Source organism: Anneissia japonica, unplaced genomic scaffold (genome assembly GCF_011630105.1).
Source record: "Anneissia japonica isolate Jap-2015-1 unplaced genomic scaffold, ASM1163010v1 scaffold432_len584295_cov189, whole genome shotgun sequence".
In the NCBI taxonomy this organism is placed as follows: domain Eukaryota; kingdom Metazoa; phylum Echinodermata; class Crinoidea; order Comatulida; family Comatulidae; genus Anneissia; species Anneissia japonica.
In genome coordinates this window covers 471,369-494,313 of record NW_022725334.1, presented here as the reverse complement: position 1 = coordinate 494,313, position 22,945 = coordinate 471,369, and the positions used below count along the sequence as shown (strand labels likewise).

Sequence of the window (22,945 nt, the reverse complement as noted above, 5' to 3'; positions counted from 1 at the left end):
TTTTTGGAATTGGTGCCTTATAAATTCCTAATTATTATTATTATTATTATTATTATTATTATTATTATTATTATTATTACATGTGTAAATCAGAAGTCAAGTCATAATCAATCATATACTTCTGCATTGATACATGTCTAACCTTTCACCAAATGGAGTTCTGTGGTTCGGCCAAACTCTAGTTTTCAAGCAAACCTCTCCCCCCCCCCCCAACCACCTCCTCTCCTTGCATCATATAACCATCAAAATGATGATGAAACTCACTAGTAAACTAATAGAAAGCTTCAGAAGTTTCCCTTGAACCTCATCAAGGTACTTCCTGTACAGTACTTCTGACACTTATAGCAGAGGTGGATCAAGAACGTTTTAAAGGAGGGAGAGGACACCAATTTCATATAAGCCAGTAATAATAATTTACAGATAAATACCTGTAATTATCCAATAATGGTATTATTCGTGTTCAGCACAAAAAACAACATTTATTATCATATGCCATTTTGTATTTTTTTTCTGTTAAAAAATTAAAGATGGGGCAATAATAAAACCAGGATACGTGCCTTTGTGCCCCTCCCCAAATCTACCCCTGTATAGGTCATAGGAAACTGGTTTAAGAACCGTTAATTTTACTTTTTATTGAAGATTGGTTGAATTATCTAACTATGTATGTAAAGATCAGCAAATGAATGCATACAGTATTCTGTAGTACTGTATAGATTTGTTTTGTCTTGCCATTCAATGTAGCATGTGCTCAAAACTCTTACGGTATTTGAAATGCATTGTAGGCCTACCTATGGGATTTTGTTCTACGTATGTGTCTGCAATTTTCACTTACAAGTTTATCGTTATAAAATAAGCGACCTTAACATCACATACTGTATTAAGTTTTTTTTTCCATCTTCATTTCTTGATTCTAATATTGATATTTCTGTTGTCATTGACAAAAAGCCAGTTTTACTGAATGTAGTGCAGGAAAAAGTGATTGATGGAATATATTTTACAATTTGTTATCTACCGGTAATGGTATTAGAACCCTGCAACAAATGCATGGTACAACCCAAAAGTGGGTTGCAGAAATTTGTTACCAACCCATGTGGTTTTTTTTTTTCAAGAGTACAACCTAACAAATGTATAATCAAAAGTCATTGACTTAGAGTGCAAGTGAAAATTTCATTGTGTTCAGTAAAATATAAAAATAACTTGAACGAAATAAGTAGTTGAAACTGAACCTCAATGACATTTGAAAACTGCATCTTGAACTTTATTTTATTTTATTTATTTCAACCATCTTTAAAGAGGGTAACCCTTCCAGTTTAGCCCAGTAGGTTAACTGATATTCAGGGGCCCTCTTTAATAAAATCAAAAAACAGTACAAACAACATCATTACAACATAATAATAATAATAATAACAATAATAATAATGATAATAATAATAATAATAACATACAATCCTCATAACAACTCTTAAAAATATTAATTTACTTACTGTAAAGAACCTCTTCAATTTGAAAGAAATGTATGAAATACAGTACACACAGAAAATGAGATCGATGATGAACATTGGCCGATATTTTAATGTCTTGTTTTATGCCTACAGTACGTGTGAGATCATGTATTTTGGTATATTAGCTTGTAGTTCTGTTTTCAACCTTGAGGTTGTGTCCTTGGGCAAGACACTTTACATAAGTTGTCGGCTTTCCACCTAGGAGTAAAAGTTAGTACTTGGTAGGTTCAAACACAAAATGCACATGATTACAGCTGCAACATTATGGAATTTTCTCAGGGAGCTTAGTATGTGTTTCATACAGTATGTGCTTAATGTCCAGTGACTGAGGGCGGATTGCTATAAAACGGTCTCAACTGGTGGTAGTCTTAACTCTTTGAAAAAGGCCGTCTTTATCACTTAGACGGTCTTCCTAAAGTCACTCTTCTAAGACCATTGCTATAAAAAGGTCTTCGCTTAGACCACGCTGCATGTTGTAATGCAACAAGCACTCTCTGATGATAACAAAATTGAGGGTTCTGTTGCATGTCACATGTGCTAGATATCCACAAATCCACATGTATTCATTTATTTATTCTTTCTTTATGCTGGATGACATGTTCAGTACTAAAGCATTGATTTCCAAAGTGGTTCAGTACTAACAAATAAGAAAAATTAAACAGTGAAAAAGTATATACAAGTTAAAAAAAAAATTAAATTAAATTAAAAAAAATAATAATAATATACATTATACTGTAGTTTAACATAACAATCAAAAATACATTTAAATGAGAAAATATATGAACAGTAAAGAAAATATTTGTTTTAGATTTTACAGACCTGATATTGAATTTTTAAATTTAGAAACTTTCATAGATTTAAAGTTCATTTTAATATCATCTGGGAGTTCCAGAACTTAGTACACCCTGTATACGAACTTTCTGTTACCTTGCATAATACTCCAAGACTGTTCTATAAGAGTATTTTTACTTTGACTTCTAGTACAATGTGAGTGCAGACAGCCATTAAATATAAAGTTCTGTTATAAGATAACATTGATCATAGTCATTTTAACACTAAAAAATCATAAGTACTAGTTGTTCCCATTTTTCACTGATTTTACTCCATTCTAATGCATTTAAAAATATCAGCAATTGGAGTTCTCAAAATAATAAGTGAGTAGATGCTTAGTGAAAAATCACGAATCATTATTTTTGTTGCTATGGGAGCATTTAATCCTATTTAATCCTTTTTTGATTGCTCTTTAATTGTTTCGGCACGCGCCAGAGCTAAAGTTTGTTTACATTTTAATTCTCCCGATTCTTTTTACAGTTATTTTCCAAAAACAAAACTGAAAAGCTCGATAAAATAATATTTTCAACGGAGGGCTAGCCTAGAATCCAGATTGTTAATTACTCGCGTCCGCTTGCATACCGATCATCATCATGGGGCCACTGCTTATTTGTTTGACAATGGTAGTAATTTTCTGTTTTTATAAACAATTATTTGAAAGTTTATTCATAGTATACCCACGCCCAAAAGGCACTCCTACTGCTATTTATTGGGAATTTGCAATGCCTTCTAATCATCAGGGCTGCCATTTCCAGGCCGTCTTGTTGTGGTTGTTCTTGTAAGAACAATCGCGCCTGGATACCTAGCAACGTTGTGACAACTGCCGTTAGTTGGTAAAAATTCACCATTTTGAAATGGCAGTCGAAAATATGTCAAGTATTATTATTAATTACTGTATTATAAATTATTTTCGGGAGTATCGGGAAATGGATCGCGCGTTTTTTTTTTAGAGAGAGAGAGAGGCTAGAGGGCCGAGTGAGGAGGTATAAAAGGGGATTATGGGATAGAAACTTGCATTTACATATTAACCCTAGGTTGTACATCCGAGGTTAATGGTTTTTCGAAAGCGGTGTTGTGTTGTGTTGTGCACGAACGGGTAGACCACCCGCGGATACTTTTACCGGTAAGAAACTAGTAAAGGTTTTCCGGTTCTCGCCCGAACGCACCCCAAGACTGTTCTATAAAAGAGTATTTTTACTTTGACTTCTAGTACAATGTGAGTGCAGACAGCCATTAAATATAAAGTTCTGTTATAAGATAACATTGATCATAGTCATTTTGACACTAAAAAATCATAAGTACTAGTTGTTCCCATTTTTCACTGATTTTACTCCATTCTAATGCATTTAAAAATATCAACAATTTGAGTTCTCAAAATAATAAGTGAGTAGATGCTTAGTGAAAAATCACTAATCATTATTTTTGTTGCTATATAATTTATCGTCGTCGTTAGATTCTTGATGATGAAAATTATGAAGCCTCCTCCAAGTACGCTTAAAAATTTAAGATGGCTATAGCTGATAAGACCACAATATGGCAATGATCTATAATCATAGACCAGCACAGATGTCATAATTATTATAGCCTGCAAAGCGTTAAGACTGTCTACAGGGGCGGATCCAGAGATTTTCTGACGGGGGGAGGGAGGGGGCAACACTGCTGTATCGCCACTAAACTCATGGGTGCACTCCCTTTTTTGCTCTTTCCTCTCTTTAACTCAAATTTGTCCCCCTCTTTTTTATTTTTCTGGTTGAATGACAGGGGGGCACGGGCCCTCATTGCCCCCTCCCCACCGCTGGATCCGTGCCTGCTTATAGCAATCCAGCCCCGGGGGTAATAATGTGAAGTGCTTTAGAGGCCTTGCTGGCATGAAGCACTATAAGTCATGTTATATTATATAGTAGTATATACCTATATAGTCATAAGCTCATCTAAAAATTAAGTATTAGGAATTACTGTACTTCAGATTGCAGGGATAGTGTGCACAAATACTGTATATCTTTGGTTTAGATGTAGAATAACAGTTAATATACTGCAAAAACAATGTTTTTTTTTCTCAAAAATTGCCAAGTTTTGCATTGAAAATATTGAAATTTCCATTAATGACAATTTAAAATGGCATCAGATAGTGCATGTAAAATCAAAAAGTCTAAGATTAAAGTTTGTAAAATCAAGGTTTCACCGACATTCTTTTTATTAATGTGTTACAAAATATATATACTTCATTTTAGAATAAATTTTGCTGTCTAAAAGTGCGTGTTTGATGGTATTTGTCAGAGGTGGGTCACGACTTGAATATAAAATTCATTAAAAATTCATGGGTCCCCAGTAAGGCACAGAAATATTGTTTTAAATTGTACCCATTCTTACTGATCTAGTGTGCCTATACACAGTTGCCCCCTCATTTTCAACCCTCATCTCGTTTTATCTGATGTTCATAGTGTTTTATGAAATGTTTGTGCCGCAATAAAGAAAGAATAAATCAGTCTATTTTAAGCGCCTGAAGAAGATTTTGATAAATACGAAACCATTACCTATAATTAAATATACATTCTTTAATACTTGCAATGTATTTCTATCGATCAGTGTTATTGCTTTCACGGAAATAGAAATTCCGGGAGACACTAATGAATATTGTCTGAAGAAGCTGTGAATTTTTTATCACCCTGAAAGCCAAAATCCTAGTGTCTATTCTGTAATCAATAATAAGAATAATACAGTTTTTCTTAAATTAATAACTTCATAAACAAATATTGATAAGAGTAAAGAGCATCCGAGTATAAGTAATTAATATACTTTGATTTAACTTATAATAATAAATTAATAATGATAATAGGATGTAAATTTAAAATCCACACAAGAATGACATACTTCAGAAATAGAATGGATGATTTGTTTAAAAACACAATTAAGGGACTAAATAAGGACATTTACATGACCGAGTAATAGGACCAAATATATAAATTTTACTATATTTTATTGTATAATTTTGGGTAGTTTATTCACTCACCGTAAGTCCAGCATTCACCTAGCTCAAAAACACCGCTGATGAACTATCCATTATAGATAATCATCTCTATTTTGTTAATACCAGTTTTTTTGTGTCAGATATTTCTTGTTTACTCACTTCAATCTTTTATTTATTTTTTTTTTATATATTTGTGTTCCACAAGACAACCTTTGATGATTGTACCTCGTCTTTCCGTTTTTTTTTTTCACATTTGATTATGAAACATACCATGTTTCTACATATTTCATTTTTAATATCAATTCAGCTGTTGTTTATTCAACCTTCAGTCTAATTAGAAAGCCTAAATTTTGAAAACAAGGGTAACAAGTGGATGTGGGGAGAAAAAACAGAATTGCTACAGTTGATGTCACATTTTTTAATGAGCAATTTATTTTTGAAATGTTTTTGAAATTTTCCCCCTATTTTGTCATAGTATCTATTTTCAATATTCTCTCTCTACTTGTTTATTGTAGGTTGCCGCTTCAGCCCTGTGTGTTCTGCTCGTGAAATCTGCCGTGAAGGTTAGTAAGTTTGTATTAAATGTGAAGACATTATAGTCACATAGTTTCATCTGATCTCGGAGGCAGATCCAGGATTTTGCATGAGAGGGGTGGGAGAGGCCTACTACCAACATTTCCTGGTGGCTTTTCAATACCCCATGGGTGTATGATCTCATGATGTGAGATATAGTTGATGAACAAATAAAAAAACTCCTGTTTATAGCCCCCCCCCCCTCTAAACCTACCAATTGATCTTAATGAAACGTCATAGGTGTCATACATTCTTGGAATCTGGCATATTGAGCATTCTTATAAAAAATGCATCTAATATGCTTTGTCAGCTGACCTCAGGAACACATTAATAATGCAGTTAGTAAAACACTGCAAACATCATGAATTTGCGAGGAGATGGAGATTAAGACAGCTGTTATCGACAGTGAATTTTAATAAATGAATTTTTCGATCTTTTTTTTACAAATGGCTTATAATTTCTTAATGTCTCAATTTCTGCCATTATTTCATGAAAACTGTTGGTAATTATTATTCGAATAACAAATTATTATTAATACAGAACGTTCTATGCTGTATCACTCACACTGATTGCAATACTCGACAAAAGAGTATTCACAAGCAGGGATCTTGAGTGGTGCGGCATGCATGCTGATTGGCCAGTCTATTATGCCCGTGGGTGGCTTGTTTCCTTATGTATTAACGATATATTGATGCGGTATCAACTCGCTTCATGATGAGTTTCTTGCTCGTCAACAAATTTATAATCACCTGAATTTATTCACCAAATTCTTTTTGGAAGCGTGATCATATAATTAAACTTTACTCAGAATCGAATATGTTTTTATAGCTAGCCGGATGCATTTCTTTTCTCATTAAATTGATAACAGATAGATAAATTGCTCTATTTGTGAGATATGTAACAGATAAACTATATATTACTATGTATCACAACGCTAAAATTTATCAATAGCAATAATGTGTGATGAACCATATTGTGTATGATGAGCATCATTGGAAAGCTGTCATTTTAAGCTCTGCCCAGGCTATCAATTTTTTTTGAGAAAAAAAACTGTTTTATGTACATATATAATCATGATGTGCCTATATATGGTCATGATGTGCCTATATATGGTCATGATGTGATTTCATAACCATATTCAGTCATGTTTACATGTTTTTGTCAAATAAAATTAGTTTGATAGTCTGAAAAGAGCTTAATGTGAATAATTGTTATCCTGAATATGTAAATGCAATCAATTCACTGAAGAGAGTCGGTAGAGAAAATATGGAGTAGGCTAAAGTCCTAATACAGTACTGCAAGTGCCTACAGATATTATTATTCAAAATATACCACGCTATTGAATAAATACATCTGATGGCAAACAAACAAAATGGGATTCTCGTCGCCATGGTGGATCCAATAGCAAGGCTACATTCACACATGTTTTCATGTCTAATTTGGCGTAGTAAAAACTGTTTGCTTGATTGCTGTATACATCGTGACGTGAGTATAACAAACAGTGATGGTGTCATGATTAGCTTGAGGCTGGAGGTGGGGAAGCCGTCCAAAAGTCTGCCGATTTGTGGCAGAGGTCAGCAGGGTCTAGAAGTAAAGCCCTGGTATCCAGGGGACTAATCACCATGGCTTCTAGTTGCCCAAGAAATTTTAGTCTGATTAGTTGTGGCCCTCTATCCCTTCCCCTTCCATTGGCCTCTATCCCTTCCTCCTTCCTATTGTCTCATTGGGTTCATCACTGGTACAAAATGGCAAATTTTATTGCATGTTGGATATGAATATAGTTTAAACAACACTTAAGTTGAGCAGTGTTTGTACAAAAACTACTCTGTAACATACAATATTAAAGAAATCATGTGGGGCAGTGACTCAAAAAAAAAATATTTTTAAGACCATAAAACATCGAATAGCAACCCAATGGGCTTTATCTCGAGAAGAAGCACATCTCAAATGAAGCCTCCTTCTTTAGTTTGCAAAATTACAGTAGCCTCGAAAAGTCAAGAAGCCCTCTTGAAAAGAAGCCCTCTCGAAAAGAAGCCCATGGGGTTTTTTTCAAGAAAGCATGAGCTTCCTTTTTGAGATAGTAAGCTTATAGTACAGTACATACACTACACTGTACACACACAAATTTCAAAGTAACAAAATAAACAATCAAAAACACGCTTGGTTTTTTTAGTTAGGTGATTTAATGCCGGTTAATAAACTCCATGATACAAACTGATGTTACAGTAGCCCTATTTATTGTTTTATAGTGGCAATTCCAAAAATTTACAGCATTTTGAAAAGAAATTTAAAAGTAACAAAGTAACAAAGAAATTTCAAAGTAACAAAATAAACAATTAAAAACAAGCTTGGTTTTTTAGTTAGGTGATTTAATGCCGGTTAATAAACTCCATGATACAAACTGATGTTACATTGGCCCTATTTATTGTTTTATAGTGGCAATTCCAAAAATTTACAGCATTTTGAAAAGAAATTTAAAAGTAACAAAGTAACAAAGAAATTTCAAAGTAACAAAATAAACAATTAAAAAGACGCTAGGTTTTTTAGTTAGGTGATTTAATGCCGGTTAATAAACTCCATGATACAAACTGATGTTACATTGGCCCTATTTATTGTTTTATAGTGACAATTCCAAAAATTTACAGCATTTTGAAAAGAAATTTCAAAGTAACAAAGTGACAAAGAAATTTCAAAGTAACAAAATAAACAATTAAAAACACGCTTGGTTTTTTTAGTTCGGTAATTTAATGCCGGTTAATAAACTCCATGATACAAACTGATGTTACATTGGCCTTATTTATTGTTTTATAGTGGCAATTCCAAAAATTTACAGCATTTTGAAAAGAAATTTAAAAGTAACAAAGTAACAAAGAAATTTAAAAGTAACAAAATAAACAATTAAAAACACGCTTGGTTTTTTAGTTAGGTGATTTAATTCCGGTTAATAAACTCCATGATACAAACTGATGTTACAGTAGCCCTATTTATTGTTTTATAGTGGCAATTCCAAAAATTTACAGCATTTTGAAAAGAAGCCCACATCCCCCCTCCCTTTACTGTACTTTGCAAAAGTAACCTAAAAAAGAAGCCCATCCAAAGGTTGCACAAAAAAGAAGCCCAGGGCATCTAATTGAGGTTTTATGATACTACGAGTAACCCCTCTTTTTGTTGTTAGGGACTGGTTTCCTTTGACGTTTAATTAGCAGAACTTGACATTTTTCTTGATTCTGTATGAGAAACCCCCTCTTAATTTGTAGTATAGGGGACATGTTTCATTAAACATCACTTGGCAAAACTTGACATTTTGCCTGACAGCAAATTATGTCACTTCGTACAATTAGCCTCAGAGAATACACCTGTATATAAGTGTCATCTGCATATTAACAAAGTTTTTGTATTCAATGTTTTTAATTTTTTGGTGTTTTTTTTCATTTTCTGCTTTGTTTTTTAGATAAACTATTTGGCACGTGTGCCCATAGGTCAGCTTCAATCTTTGCCTACGACCTAGATCCTGCCGGATATCTCCAACTAAAGAATGCAATAGAATTTTTACTATCCCGTGGTTACACTTGGGATAACGCTTTTGCTCAGGTATTTTGTAATACTTGCCTTTATTAAATCCAAATGACAATTACGGTATTAATGTGATGTTCCATGATTTGTTAATTAAGATAAAGTATGGGGTTGTTTCTTCATATTGTTATTCTTCATTATCATATTGAATTTTTCCTGTCCAAAATGGTAGGCAAGCGTTTTAAATCTTGTTTATTATTACAGAGATACGTTTTAAACCATTCTCTTTCTCAATAAAAAAAATTAACTGCAAATTTATTACAAACACTTGTCGGACAAAGAGGGAAAGCTACTGAAGGAGGTGTTATAAACTAGAATAATGTGAAATCACATAATATAACACTAATTAGTTGGAAACAATAACCTTTACTTAACATCCTTAAAACAATGTAATATAAACTATTGAAACAACTAATCTTCTTTGACTTAACTGGAATGATTTCATGTCCCTTTTGTAAATAATATTGTATTTAAATTAATAAATTATGAATATTATCATTATTATAAATATATGGCATTGATGTCATACGGTATTAAATATGCAAGGCCCAATATCAAAATTGTTTTTCATCTCAAAATTATAACACAAATTAGAGATTTCACACTTGATTGAAGTGTCATTGTGATGGTTCATATAAAACCCGATGGCCACTCTCATCACCTGCTTAGAGCAGCTCATTCAGGCTCTTGTCTAACATGTTTGAGTGTTTCTAGGGGATTGTCATATTATAATTCAAACGTGACTTGAATTTGCAATTTTTTTCAGATTTTAAACGGAATATTGTAATTATAGATAAAATTGATTATTTTTATAAAGGCAAGGCTTTTTTAACCTTGTTTTGCAAACTTATTTTGTTAAAGATCGTAAGAGGAGGGTGAAAAAAAAATTAAAATAAAATTTTATTAGGGAATGTAAACAGTGTAGTAATGGGATGGTTAAATGTTTTAAAGCCCCATTCCCACAAAATTTCACTAAAAAAGAATTTTTTTTAGAAAAAATGCATATGCATTACTCTAATTATTATAAATAATGGAAAAATATTGGCACAAATTTTAGTTTTATGCAAAAGAATAAAAAAATGAGAAATACAGACTATTTCTCATTTCATGTAGGAGATTACCATTTTCTTGACGAATTCTTTGTTACTAGGCAAATTCAGAGGTTGTATGTAGATCCCATCTGTTGGAATGCTTTTGCTTTTATGTATACTTTATACAGTCAATAAAGTGCGCCCTCTCTAATGAAATTTGTTTTTGTACTTCGCATCTCCCACATTGCAGTCGATCAAGTGGGCCTGAGATATGTTTAAGTGTCAAAATCTCGGTCAGAATAATTTTTTTAACAGATTTGAAATAATTCCTATGAAATATTATATTTTACAAGTGTCAATACTAGCAATGGAAAATATCATGACAGCCGTTTTCATGTGTGATAACAGAACCTAAATCGAGGTATGGCTAGGCCTAGCCTAGCAGTGTTGGATAGGCTTATGTTTTCGGCACTTACTACATTTCTTCGCAGACCTATCGCAAAATCAAACACAAAAAATTCATCCGCATTTATTTTATGTGTAGAACACAAAAAATCGAATTTTAGTCTTACTTTACATTTTTTTAATGTTTAATGTCTAAATTTAGTTAAAACTAGCAATTTCGTATTTTATTTATAAATCTTTATAACATATATAAAAATCAGATTTTTTTTAAAAACTGAAATTTTGCCGGGAGTGGGGCTTTAAATTTATATAATTAGAAAGTAAAATACATACCTTATTTTTGGAGATTTGAAAATATAGAAAACTTTTATTTTTTTGTGGCAATTGGTCAAAAATAAAATTTTATTTTATTCAAAATAATCATTATTTGTGAGCGGTGGGTTCCCTAAACATGGTATAAAAAAATTATCAAACTATACAGTAAAAATATAATTTTTCTTTCAATGTCCACTACTTGCATTATTTAATGTATGTAGTGTCTAATGACCTGGTGACTATAGTTATTTAATCTGAAGACTTTATGGTTACTGTAAGTAATCTGGTGGTTTATGGTCAATGGATCTGATGCTTATGTTCAATGAATCTGGTAGATTACAATATAGTCAAGCTGATTATTTAAGATCTTTATTCTATACAACATTTCTCTTATATCATTTTTGTTTTCTTGTTGCTAGATTATTATTTCGGTTTTTTCTGTAAAATAATTATATCAATTATCATTATCACTGTCTTTTCAGCACTCACTAAAGATTGTTTTGAAACCATATAGACGCGAATTAGAATTGTACAATGACAGAAAGCCATCACTTATACCAAATGATTCTGATTTTTCTTCGGCTGGTGTGAACGGCCTCTTAAACGACCTAGAATTATTAGAAAATGCAGAAGAATATGAGGAGAAATTACGGAAGAGTAAGATCGCGACACCCAATTCTCGTCATAAGGTACGCCAACAAAAGCCCACCAAGAGCTTTCTGCACCGACACGGATCAAAGACCAACAATAACAGGATGTCTGATGTTTTACAAGAGATGTACTATGAAAAGTATTTAGAGTATATGAAAGCCATGGAAGAAGAGTCGAAAGGGAGGAAAATAAACACGTACGATGAATTTCTAAGTAGCATGACTGAGCCAAGCGAAGACCAGCAATGGGAGATGGGTGGCAACGGTAGGGCTCAGGGCCATAGAGCTGAAACCTGGCAGTTTGATGACAATATTGGAGATGGCCAAGTGGTAGACATCAATTGGCTAGAAGACAATAATGGTGAGGGTGTAAAAAATGATGAGATGTTTGAAGGCGAATTTATTGGTGGTGATGACGAGGTCTTCAATAAAGAGTCTTCCAACAAAAACAACATTGAAACCCAGGATTATCTAAATGGTAATATGTCATTCCATAATTTTTCAATATGATTTGTCTTTGAACAAAATCCCTTTCCTAGCCCTATTCTTCTCCTTATCCCGTCAATTTAGTTTCCAACTCTTTTACCAACCCTTTGCAAGATTGATGTTTTGGTCCCATTATAGATTTATGATTAACATCTATTGATTGATAATCGAAAACAAGAAAGTGAAGAAATGAAAATAAAGCATTTTGTAAATTTGTTATATATTTTTAAACTCTGTAAAAATTATCAAATCTTTTGCTTTCTATTAGGATATTACTACACTAAATAAATATTTTAATGTTTGACCTTTTTATATTTCAAGATCTGTCATTGTTGGACATCGAGACGATAATGAAGGAGATGTACAGTTTGTTTGCCACGGTTGATCCTGATTCGTGGACACAGTTAACAGAAAAAGAGAAAAGTCTGTTGTTGGACCAGGCATTGCTTTTGCTACTAGAGAAGTATCCATCACTCACAACAAAACCTGCTGAAAATGTGGAAATATGGAAGGATTCTGAGGAAGTTACTGAAACAGCGAATGGTATCACAGAGAAGATGGTGATGGAAGAACAGGAGAGAGGGGAACATGCAACAGGCGAATGGGAGGAAGGAGGGCAGGAGAATATAATAGGTAACGAATGGCGTACCCCCAAAATAGAAAACCAGCCTGAAGTCAATTTGGATTTAGAAGAACCATTTCCAAAGCCTACAGGTAAAGCAAGCATAAACTATGTAACATTAATATTGCAATTTAAGTTAAAAATGCTTTGTTAATTATACAATATTGCATTAAAAAAATATAATTAAAGAAACAGGTGACAATATAAAAAAAAAAACAAAGCCGCTGATTGAAAAATGTAATGATAAGTAATTATATAAAATATGAAACGATATACACAAAAACATAAAAGAATTTTTTTTAACATGCAAAATATAAGGTAAATAGGTAAAGCAAGCATAAACTATGTTACATTACTATTGCAATTTAAGTTAAACATGTTTTGTTAATTATCAAATATTGCATAAAATATATTAAAGAAACAGGTGACAATATGAATCACAAATTGAAAAAATGTAATGATAAATAATTATATAAAATATGAAATGATATATACAAATACATGATAGAAATTTTTTTCAAACATGTAAAAAATAAGAAATAAATAATAGATATTTATAATAATAATAAATAATATCGAAATCAAATAATTATATAATGTACACATGTAGAAAATCACTATCTATAAGACTAAAAATATTATTGAAATATAAATGCTGGCTTGAAAAATGATGAAATCATAACAGATGCTATACAAGAATAAATTACATTGAATATAACATTAGTGCACATTAGGCCTAGACTTTGAGATTTGAATTCAGTAAAATGAGTATCCGCAAAATGTAATTAAATGTAAAATATATGACCCTTTGTTGGTTGTTGTTGCTGATGATTCCTGAATCCAATTACTAGAATGCAAACTCAGCTTTGATTAAGTTTCTGAGTGTGATGTAAATACTTGTGATTCTCCTAATATTGTTGCCTGGGTGACGATTACTGTGAAAGTAGTACTTATGCATTGTTCCGGCTACAAATGGATAATGGAGGAACGTGGGATGTTATCTGAAGCTTGGTTATGACAGCCTCTTGATGAATAATGCATTGTAGTTCGCTCTTTACTTGGTAACCGTAAGCATATATTAATATAGGTGGAAAGCAATCTTAGTGTCCAGTATCACATAACATCTAATTTTATGAATAGTAATGCTCTATCATTAATTATTATCATTAACATCATCATTCGTTATCATCATTCATCATCATTCTCATTGACATCACAATGTATCATAATCATTTTTCATCATCATTCGTCATCGTCAATCATTATCATCATCCCTATGATTGCCATCATTCATCATCATTATCTTGTCATCATCATTATTGTCATCATCATCATCATTATCATCATCCATCATAGTCATTATCATTTTTATGATAATCATCTTTATCCTCTTCTTTGTAATCATCATCATATTGGATCAATTTTGAACCCATGCTTTCATTTTAAAATTGTTTTATATCAAAGCAAACTCATAAACTTGATATTCAGTATTATCAACATCTTCCTCAACCACCTTCTACTCCTCATCATATCGTATTTTTCATCACTGTTTTTCCTGTCATTGTCGACGTCATTACCATCTCCCGTCATTGTTCTTTATTGCTACAGTAACTGTAAATTTTATGCAATATGACTTAAAGACGTCAATACATTATATTATAATATTGTATAATAGTAATACCACATAAATTACATTGCATTCATACACATTGTGTTACCGGACACCAATACAAACACCCACACACCCAGAAAAAAACACCCACACACCCAGAAACAAACACCCATGTAAAATGACAGTATTTTATACCAAACCATTCCACACTTACCCACCATGCTCTCTTCTCTCATACAACCTCTCAAAGGTAATGGGGGAAAATTGCATGATGGGATGGAGGTAGATTTAGGCCCAAAGTTCTGTCAGAATCCCAAAACTAATTTTTACATCCTGCAACTTTTCTATCCACTTGATAAGGCATAAAGCTTTGTGTTAAAAATATAATAAAATATCGTTTAAACAAAAGTGCATCAAGTTGGCAGGTTTCTACTACTGATTATCAAATTGTTTTAGCTTCTGTAAAATGTAACAAAACCTTCCTCATCATTTTGGTGATAATCTAATCAATCTTTTCAGGGAGGATTGGATAGCTGCATGATTATGCTCTTACTCTGATGAGTTGTATATAGGATGAGTATCTTAGAATCGACTCTTGATTATAGCCTCACTGTGTAATCTTGAAATCTTTAAAAAGCCGCATCAAAATTCAGTGTTAAAATTGTACAGATTTGAAGTTCTCATTCTGCCTCAATTTCACCTGTTTCAAAATGTGAAGAACTTATTGATACCGTAAATGAGGTCAGGTCAGAGGAGAATTGAAATCCTCAGCGTCAATGCAAATCAATATCTGTACTTCCTTTCCACTACAGAATAATAACAATCACGTCAGCAAAGAACAAATGAACATAGCCAAACGTATCGCTAGCGAAGATTTACTCACCTACATAGGTAGAGACACCCACTCAATGACCGCATACACCTCTCACCATTTTATCACCTAGTACTTATATCAAAACAATAAATCACTGACAGTTTTTAAACCTTTATCTTTTAAATTTATGTTTACATTGGATTGCTTATAAATAACTTAATTGACCATTTACTGCAATGTAGGGGGTTTCGTAGATCCCCGTTAGGGACCTACGACCGCACGTCGTAGAATCTCTATTGTGTATACGTAAAAGTAATTGAATACCCTATACATTGCTGAGTCGTTGTGATGAACTTCTGAAAGGTTTATAGCCCTACATTATCAAAATTAAAACTCATTTGAATTAGTTGTAATACAAAAATATGTCCAGGAACAGGAAATTAAAATATATTATCATAAGGTGTGTTTCTACTGAAAATCTAGATAGAAACAGTACTCTTATGATTCACTGGTAATCTGATTGCCAACGAATAAAAACTGCACCACAATGGTACTTGGTCAGCTGGATACAGAATTGATTCCATGCAAGTGAACAGTTCTTAGGCACAATAACAGAATCCGTTCTTAAGACTTTCGTTTTCACTGCCACAGAAAATTTTTCTTGGATGGATGGATTTATTTGGTGGAAACACCAAAGATAACCCACAAAAGTCTAAAGAAGACTTATTTCCAGTTGGGACCTTCTGGTGGTGATTGGGCAGTACACTGGGAGACAATCCTCTACTCTTTTCCAAAGATTGTACTGCATTCTTTAAAGTGCACATGAGCCAAAATGCACACAGGACCAACATCTTAAAAGTCTCATCCGTAAGATGGTGCCAATATGGCAGCAACACTTAAGCATATGGACCCAATGACCAGGGACAACAAATTTGCTTTGTAACATAATGGAATAAGCACTATATAAATACTAAAATAACAAATAATGCAACTTTAGAGACATATATAAGTTATTGGATTCTTGATTTTTTATTTTTATATAAAATTGTTTTTCCCCCTTTGTATTGCATAAATTTCATTCCTCAATTCTAAATCTATTTAACATAGGGGACTCAATGACCAGGTACAAAACGGAATAAGCGCTATCTAAATACTAAAATAACAAATAATGAAACTTTATAGACATATATAAGTTATTGGATTCTTGATTTTTTATTTTTCATATAAAATTGTTTTTCCCCCTTTGTATTGCATAAATTTCATTCCTCAATTCTAAATCTATTTAACATAGGGGACTCAATGACCAGGGACAACAAAGTGCTTTGTAACATAACGGAATAAGTGCTATCTAAATACTAAAATAACAAATAATGCAACTTTATAGACATATATAAGTTATTGGATTCTTGATTTTTTATTTTTCATATAAAATTGCTTTTTCCCCCTTTGTATTGCATAAATTTCATTCCTCAATTCTAAATCTATTTAACATAGGGGACTCAATGACCAGGGACAACAAAGTGCTTTGTAACATAACGGAATAAGTGCTATCTAAATACTAAAATAACAAATAATGCAACTTTAGAGACATTTATAAGTTATTGGATTCTTGATTTTTAATTTTTTATATAAAATTTGTTTTTTCCCCTTTGTATTGCATATATTTTATTCCTCAATTCTAGATCTATTTTACATATGTAAGTGGTTTTTTTTTTTTCAATCAATGAAACAGGAATATCACTTTACTAGTTAAAGATTTTTCCACTCATTAATGTTCATAATTAACTATACTTTGGGGTCCTATTTGTCAAAGTATGGAATCTTGTATCAAATCAGGATGTAATGTAATTCATTCATTATTCAACAATCATTTTAGTAATGAAAGAATCAAATGCTCCAAAACTTTGTTCCCACATGAATATTCTTCCCACATGTATATAATTAATTATGTTTTTTTTCCCACTCATTAATGTTCATAATTAACTATACTTTGGGGTCCTGTTTGTCAAAGTATGGTATCTTCTATCAAATCAGAATGTAATGTGTTTATTAATTATTCAATAATCATTTTAGTTTGACATTAATGATGCCATATCTGTAAATAGTGCTTTCTCTAAAAGTTATGTCTTTATTTTAAGGGGTAAAGTGTAATTAATTTTCTCAAATGTGTTTTTGTACTTTAGATTAAACTTTATCATTTGATGAAAAATGCTTCATGTTTATTGAAGATCTTTACTTGGAGTTTAATCAGTCAGTCAATCAATCAATCCACCATCAGTCTATCAACCAAATAATGTATGAGTTAATAAATCTAAATCAGTCAATCATGAGATTTCATTGCTTCACTTACATGATATTGTTAACTGTATGTGCCATTGCTTCTTCCTCTTTATAATTTGCTGATTGTTTCCCTTGCTAGTCCTCCATGCACAGTACCACACTTCTCTGGCAGGTCTTCAAAAATTCTCATATCAGTGTCAGTTGCTTCCCTGGCATGTCTTTGATGTGCCATTGCACTTTTAGTCTGCTGATTGTTCCTTTGAAAGTCCTTGATGTACCTTGCTTCTCTGGCAAGTCTTCAATAATCCTCATATCTGTGTCAGTTGGTTCCCTGACATGCCTTTGATGTGCCATTGCTTCCTCTTTATAATTTGGTCATTGTTCCCTTGAAAGTCTTCGATGTACCTTGTTTCTCTGGCAGGTCTTCCATAATCCTCATATCTGTCAGTTGGTTCCCTGGCATGTCATTGGTGTGCCATTGCTTCCTCTCTATAATCTGTTGATTGTTCCCTTGAGAGTCCTCGATGTACCTTGTTTTTCTGGCAGGTCTTCAATAATCCTCATATCTGTGTCAGTTGGTTCCCTTTCATGTCTTTGATGTGCCATTGCTTCATGTCATATCATTGACATGTCATTCTTTTTCTGAAGTGTGCCAGTTTTTTCTGGCATGTCTTTATAACATACAGTTGTTTCCCTGGAATGTCTATGTGTTATTTGTTTCCTAGCATCTTTACTTCCTGACATGTCTTTAATACAGTATGCCAATGTTTACCAAGCATGTCTTTAACATGTCATTGCTTCCCTGACATGTTTTAAATAATTTATTGTTTCCAAGACATGACTTTAATATGCCATTGCTTAGTATGTCTTTAATATCCATTGTTTCCAGACATGCCTTTAATGTGCAGTATTTTTCTGGAATGAATGTAGTTTCCTGACGTAAATTTTACAAGCGGCATTTCTTCCCAGGCTTGTCTGTAATATAAATGTTTGCTTTTTCCAGGATCTTTTTAATATTCCATAGTGCTATTGATTCCTTGGATTTTCATTTCATCTACAAAATTTCAATCCAAACTACAGTATTTACTTATAAATATATACTTCAATGCTATAGGTTTAACTTTTTCTTAGAACTTCATATGATCTCTCAGTGTATATTTTCATGACATGGTACAAAGTTCATATTAGAGAAATTATCAAATACACTAAGTGATCACCTGTTTGTTGAATTGGAGACATTTAATGGACTGAGGATGATAAAGTATGGTTATAATGTTTGAGAAAGCAATCTGTTAAAGCAATGAATTATCTGGAGCAGTTGAGCAAGTCGTTTTATTTGATTATTTAGCTTCAGTAATGATTACTTATCATCCTCATATTTTAATTATTTATTTAATTTTTGAACCATTTCAAGAGCAGGTACAAATCTGATACTTAATCAAAGAAACACTTAAATAAAAAACACAACAAAAAATTCAAACACATACAGTATGAAAAAATTAAAATCTGAAAAAAACCCACAAAATAAATAATAAAGAGATAATATTGCTCATTTTCATAGTTTAAAAAGTTCTCACCTTTCAAACAACACAAAGGTTTCACTGATTTGCAGACATATTATTTAATTACTAGTCAATTTAAAAGCCAGATCTGGAGAAAAAATTGTTTTGGAAATATTTTACTTATTTTTCTAAGACACGAAAAGGTGTTTGATGAAAAACTTGGGAATGGTTAATAAGATATAGATTTTTGAATATTTAAAAACAAATATTCAAAAATCTGTATCTCATTATAAGTCAGTTGTAGAATTTTGTTTTTCTCCAGAACCATGGCTTTAAGGGTCTTAGTACTGTAGACATTTATCAGGTAATTGGCAAGAAAAAGAATTCTCATTCATTCATTGGCGGTTAATTATCTAATTAATATTCTAAGTAAACAATTCAGATATTGAACCTTATATTTCAAGTTAATATACACAGGTAGTAAATCTTTAAAGAAATTAACAAATAATTTGTCATCAATTTATGTAAATGCAAATTTAATTCGAAGAACTCAGTATATTGAATTCTAAATAATATTCTCACAGGTAGGCAAAGTGTGCACGTGTGCCACATACGGCCCGTATCTATCGTATACGGCCCGTAAAACTGAGCATAAAGTGGTATAAAATAATTGCATAAAGGTTTTTAGAAGCATACTGGAAGCATTAAAGTTTGGGTGAAGCCCTCAGTGTTAAATCAAAAATTCTCTGTGGCCTTCCAACCCATGTTTATTTTCCACCCTTGCTGTACCTTGCATTCAAATCAAATCAAATCAAATTTAATCAAATTTTTTTCACTTGCACCATAGATTACATACACAATTCAATCAAGTAAATGGAACAAAAAAAAAAAAAAACCAAGCAAGGGTTGCTGAGCGGGCATAATCCCATATAAACAACTCCCCTATGCAGATAAATACAATTTATAGAAGATAAGCAGTAAAACTACACAAAACAATTAAACAATATAGAAACTTAGAGACTTAAATGTTGGATTAATTAAAAACTTAAAACTTAAATTAAATTATAACATAATATAAATGAATTGCCAACAAAAATTCACTTTATATGTGAATACTTATACTTAGGCCTAAATTAACAAAAAATAAATAAATAAATAAATAAATTATATAAATAAATAAAATAAAAAAATAAATAAATAGAAAAATGAATAAAAAAATAAATAAATAAAAATAATAATAAATGAATAATAAAATATAAAATAATTATAAAAAGTTCACTTTCTTTATATACAGGATGTGAAAGTCAGCTTACTTATTAATAGGTCCATGCTTAGACCTACCACCACCCCATGACATGGTAATTTATGTAGCTATGTCATTTTTACTTTTAACATAATTTTATCTGTGGTCCTTTGTCTATATGATAAATTGTTAAAAGAGGCGTTTGTTATCTTCACTGCAATTACAATTAACGAAGATAATATGCACTATGGTAAATCAGTTGGAATTCCCTAGAGGTTTTCTTGTGGTTTCATTACACTTATTATTTCGCTTCATTAACTTGGAAGATGGGCAAGTAATTAACGCCTTCATGTAGCAAGTTTTATAAACATATTGTTGTAAATCCAGCAATGATATTGTTAATCCATGTTATATGCTACTTGGGTGCATAGGACAATATTTTTTGCTGCCTTTAAAGCTATTAGTATTGGGCATGCAATGCCAAATAATTTAATTAGGAATTTACCACTAGTATCATATAAGATTACCGAACGATGATAATAGTACAATGTTAAATAGTGATAATAATGTTTATAATGATAACAGAGTTATGATAACAATGTAGGATTTCCAAATGTTTTATTTTTGTAATGTTTCTGTCTTTATTTTGAAAGCACTAGCTTGTAATTGGTAATCATAAAAGAAAAATCAAAGAAAAATTCTGATCAATGTAAATTTAAAAAAATATAATGAAAATATAACTAAGTAAAAAACCAAGGAACAAAAATATTGTCAAAGTGAGAATATTAGTAGCAGTACTTTGTTAGAAGTTAGCTGTGTGAATACTCTAAACATCATTAAGTGCATTATATGACATTATTAACCTTTGACATAGTACCATAACTAATTAACACAGTGTTACTTATTATACCAAGGGAGAAATGATAAATCACTGTTACTGTTTGTACAGTAGTAGAGTAGCCGCTGTCTTCGGAAGACACATGGCCATTATTACCAGGACCCGTCAATAAATGGGCCATAGATATTAAAATACATAAGTATGTGAAATATCTATAATATTGTCAGTTGCGATAATGTATTAGATTCATTCTATATATTGTAATATTTCTGAAAGGCTATAATGAATAAGTAAAGAATGAATGTATGAAAAAACAAAAACAAATTAGGTTGTGTTTTCTGAACATAACACTTACACATAATGGAAAAAATAATTAGGGGCCTTATAAATCTTTTTTTTTTTTTTTTTTTACATTAAATAGAAAAAACATAAAGTGATAATTCATTAAATTTATACACATTTAATGAATTTATATATTGTTTTTCAAATGTTTTCAATTATACTTAAGAGTAATATTTGGAAACAATAAATTGTCTTTCTCTTGCATGCTTTACCAATTCAGCGTTTCTTGTTCATAAAACTTGTCTCACACTAAGTAGCCGGTAATGCATTGTGTGTATTTCATAACCAGCACTGTGTTTGCTGTGCATAATGATGTGGTTGCCGTGGAAACCAATCCATCATCTGATATAAATATTGGCAGTTGCATCGATAATTCTCCTGACATCATCGTTGGCTAATTTCCCAGAAGATGGCACTCTAGACCAAATATAAAATCACTAAGTTGTCTAAGCTGAATATCAGTTTTCTAATACATTTTTTTTTACCCTTTTGAAAATAATATTTATTGGAATATTTAGTTTCTTACTTAATGATATTTAATTTGAATTTTAGTCATACAGTGTAGTGCACTAATATTAATGATAATTTATGATTTGTATTCCAATTAAATTTTAATGATATTTTCAAAATATTAAGAAGTAAATTTCTTAATATTGAAATTTTTTAAATATACATTTTTTACAATATTTTTGTTATAATTATTTCAATATAGCAATATCATTATAATAATTATATTGATAATATATTATTTATTACCCTTTCCAAATAGACCAGAGCATTGTTAAAAAATAAAAACAGATCATTTAGAAAAGTGCAAAAAATTATTCATAAAATGTATACACTGTGGAAAAACCAAATTATTACAAAGAGCTGATATCAGGTATGTTTATAAAACCTTACACATAATCATAAAATCAACAAATAAAACATCAGCATGATGTTTTATGACAAATGTTTTTTAAAGTGTTTATGTTATTTATATTGTTTCCATTTTCAATAATTTCTATGTTACTTTATGTGATATGTGTAGTTTAATTTTATTATTTACTGATATATGATTTTTTAATATTATCTATTGTTTTATTTATACTGGTTTTCATCTTATGATCTGAACACACTGTCAAATTTTCTCTGACAAAAAAAACCATTGTGTGTCCATATAATATATTTTTGATTTAATTTGATTTATTTTGCATTCAATATCACACATGACAATAACAAATTGAGAACGAACATAAAAAAAAGGAGATGAATAATTAATTGAATGCCTGGATGACCCATTAATTCTAGTGATTGTACACAAGACTTATTTCCAATGGGGTCCAGAAGCCAGGGTAATTATTGCAAAAGAGCGAATA

At 31.4% G+C, this 22,945-nt stretch overlaps 1 protein-coding gene across 1 annotated transcript in view; it reads left to right on the top strand.

The window, feature by feature from the left end:
* Positions 1 to 22,945, top strand: part of LOC117112702 — an 82,628-nt gene that overhangs the window by 17,404 nt on the left and 42,279 nt on the right. The window contains exons 2-5 of the mRNA XM_033255842.1: positions 5,817 to 5,864; positions 9,326 to 9,465; positions 11,681 to 12,326; positions 12,656 to 13,048. Of these exons, the coding sequence (XP_033111733.1) occupies positions 5,817 to 5,864; positions 9,326 to 9,465; positions 11,681 to 12,326; positions 12,656 to 13,048 (1,227 nt within the window). The remainder of the gene's footprint in view (positions 1 to 5,816; positions 5,865 to 9,325; positions 9,466 to 11,680; positions 12,327 to 12,655; positions 13,049 to 22,945) is intronic.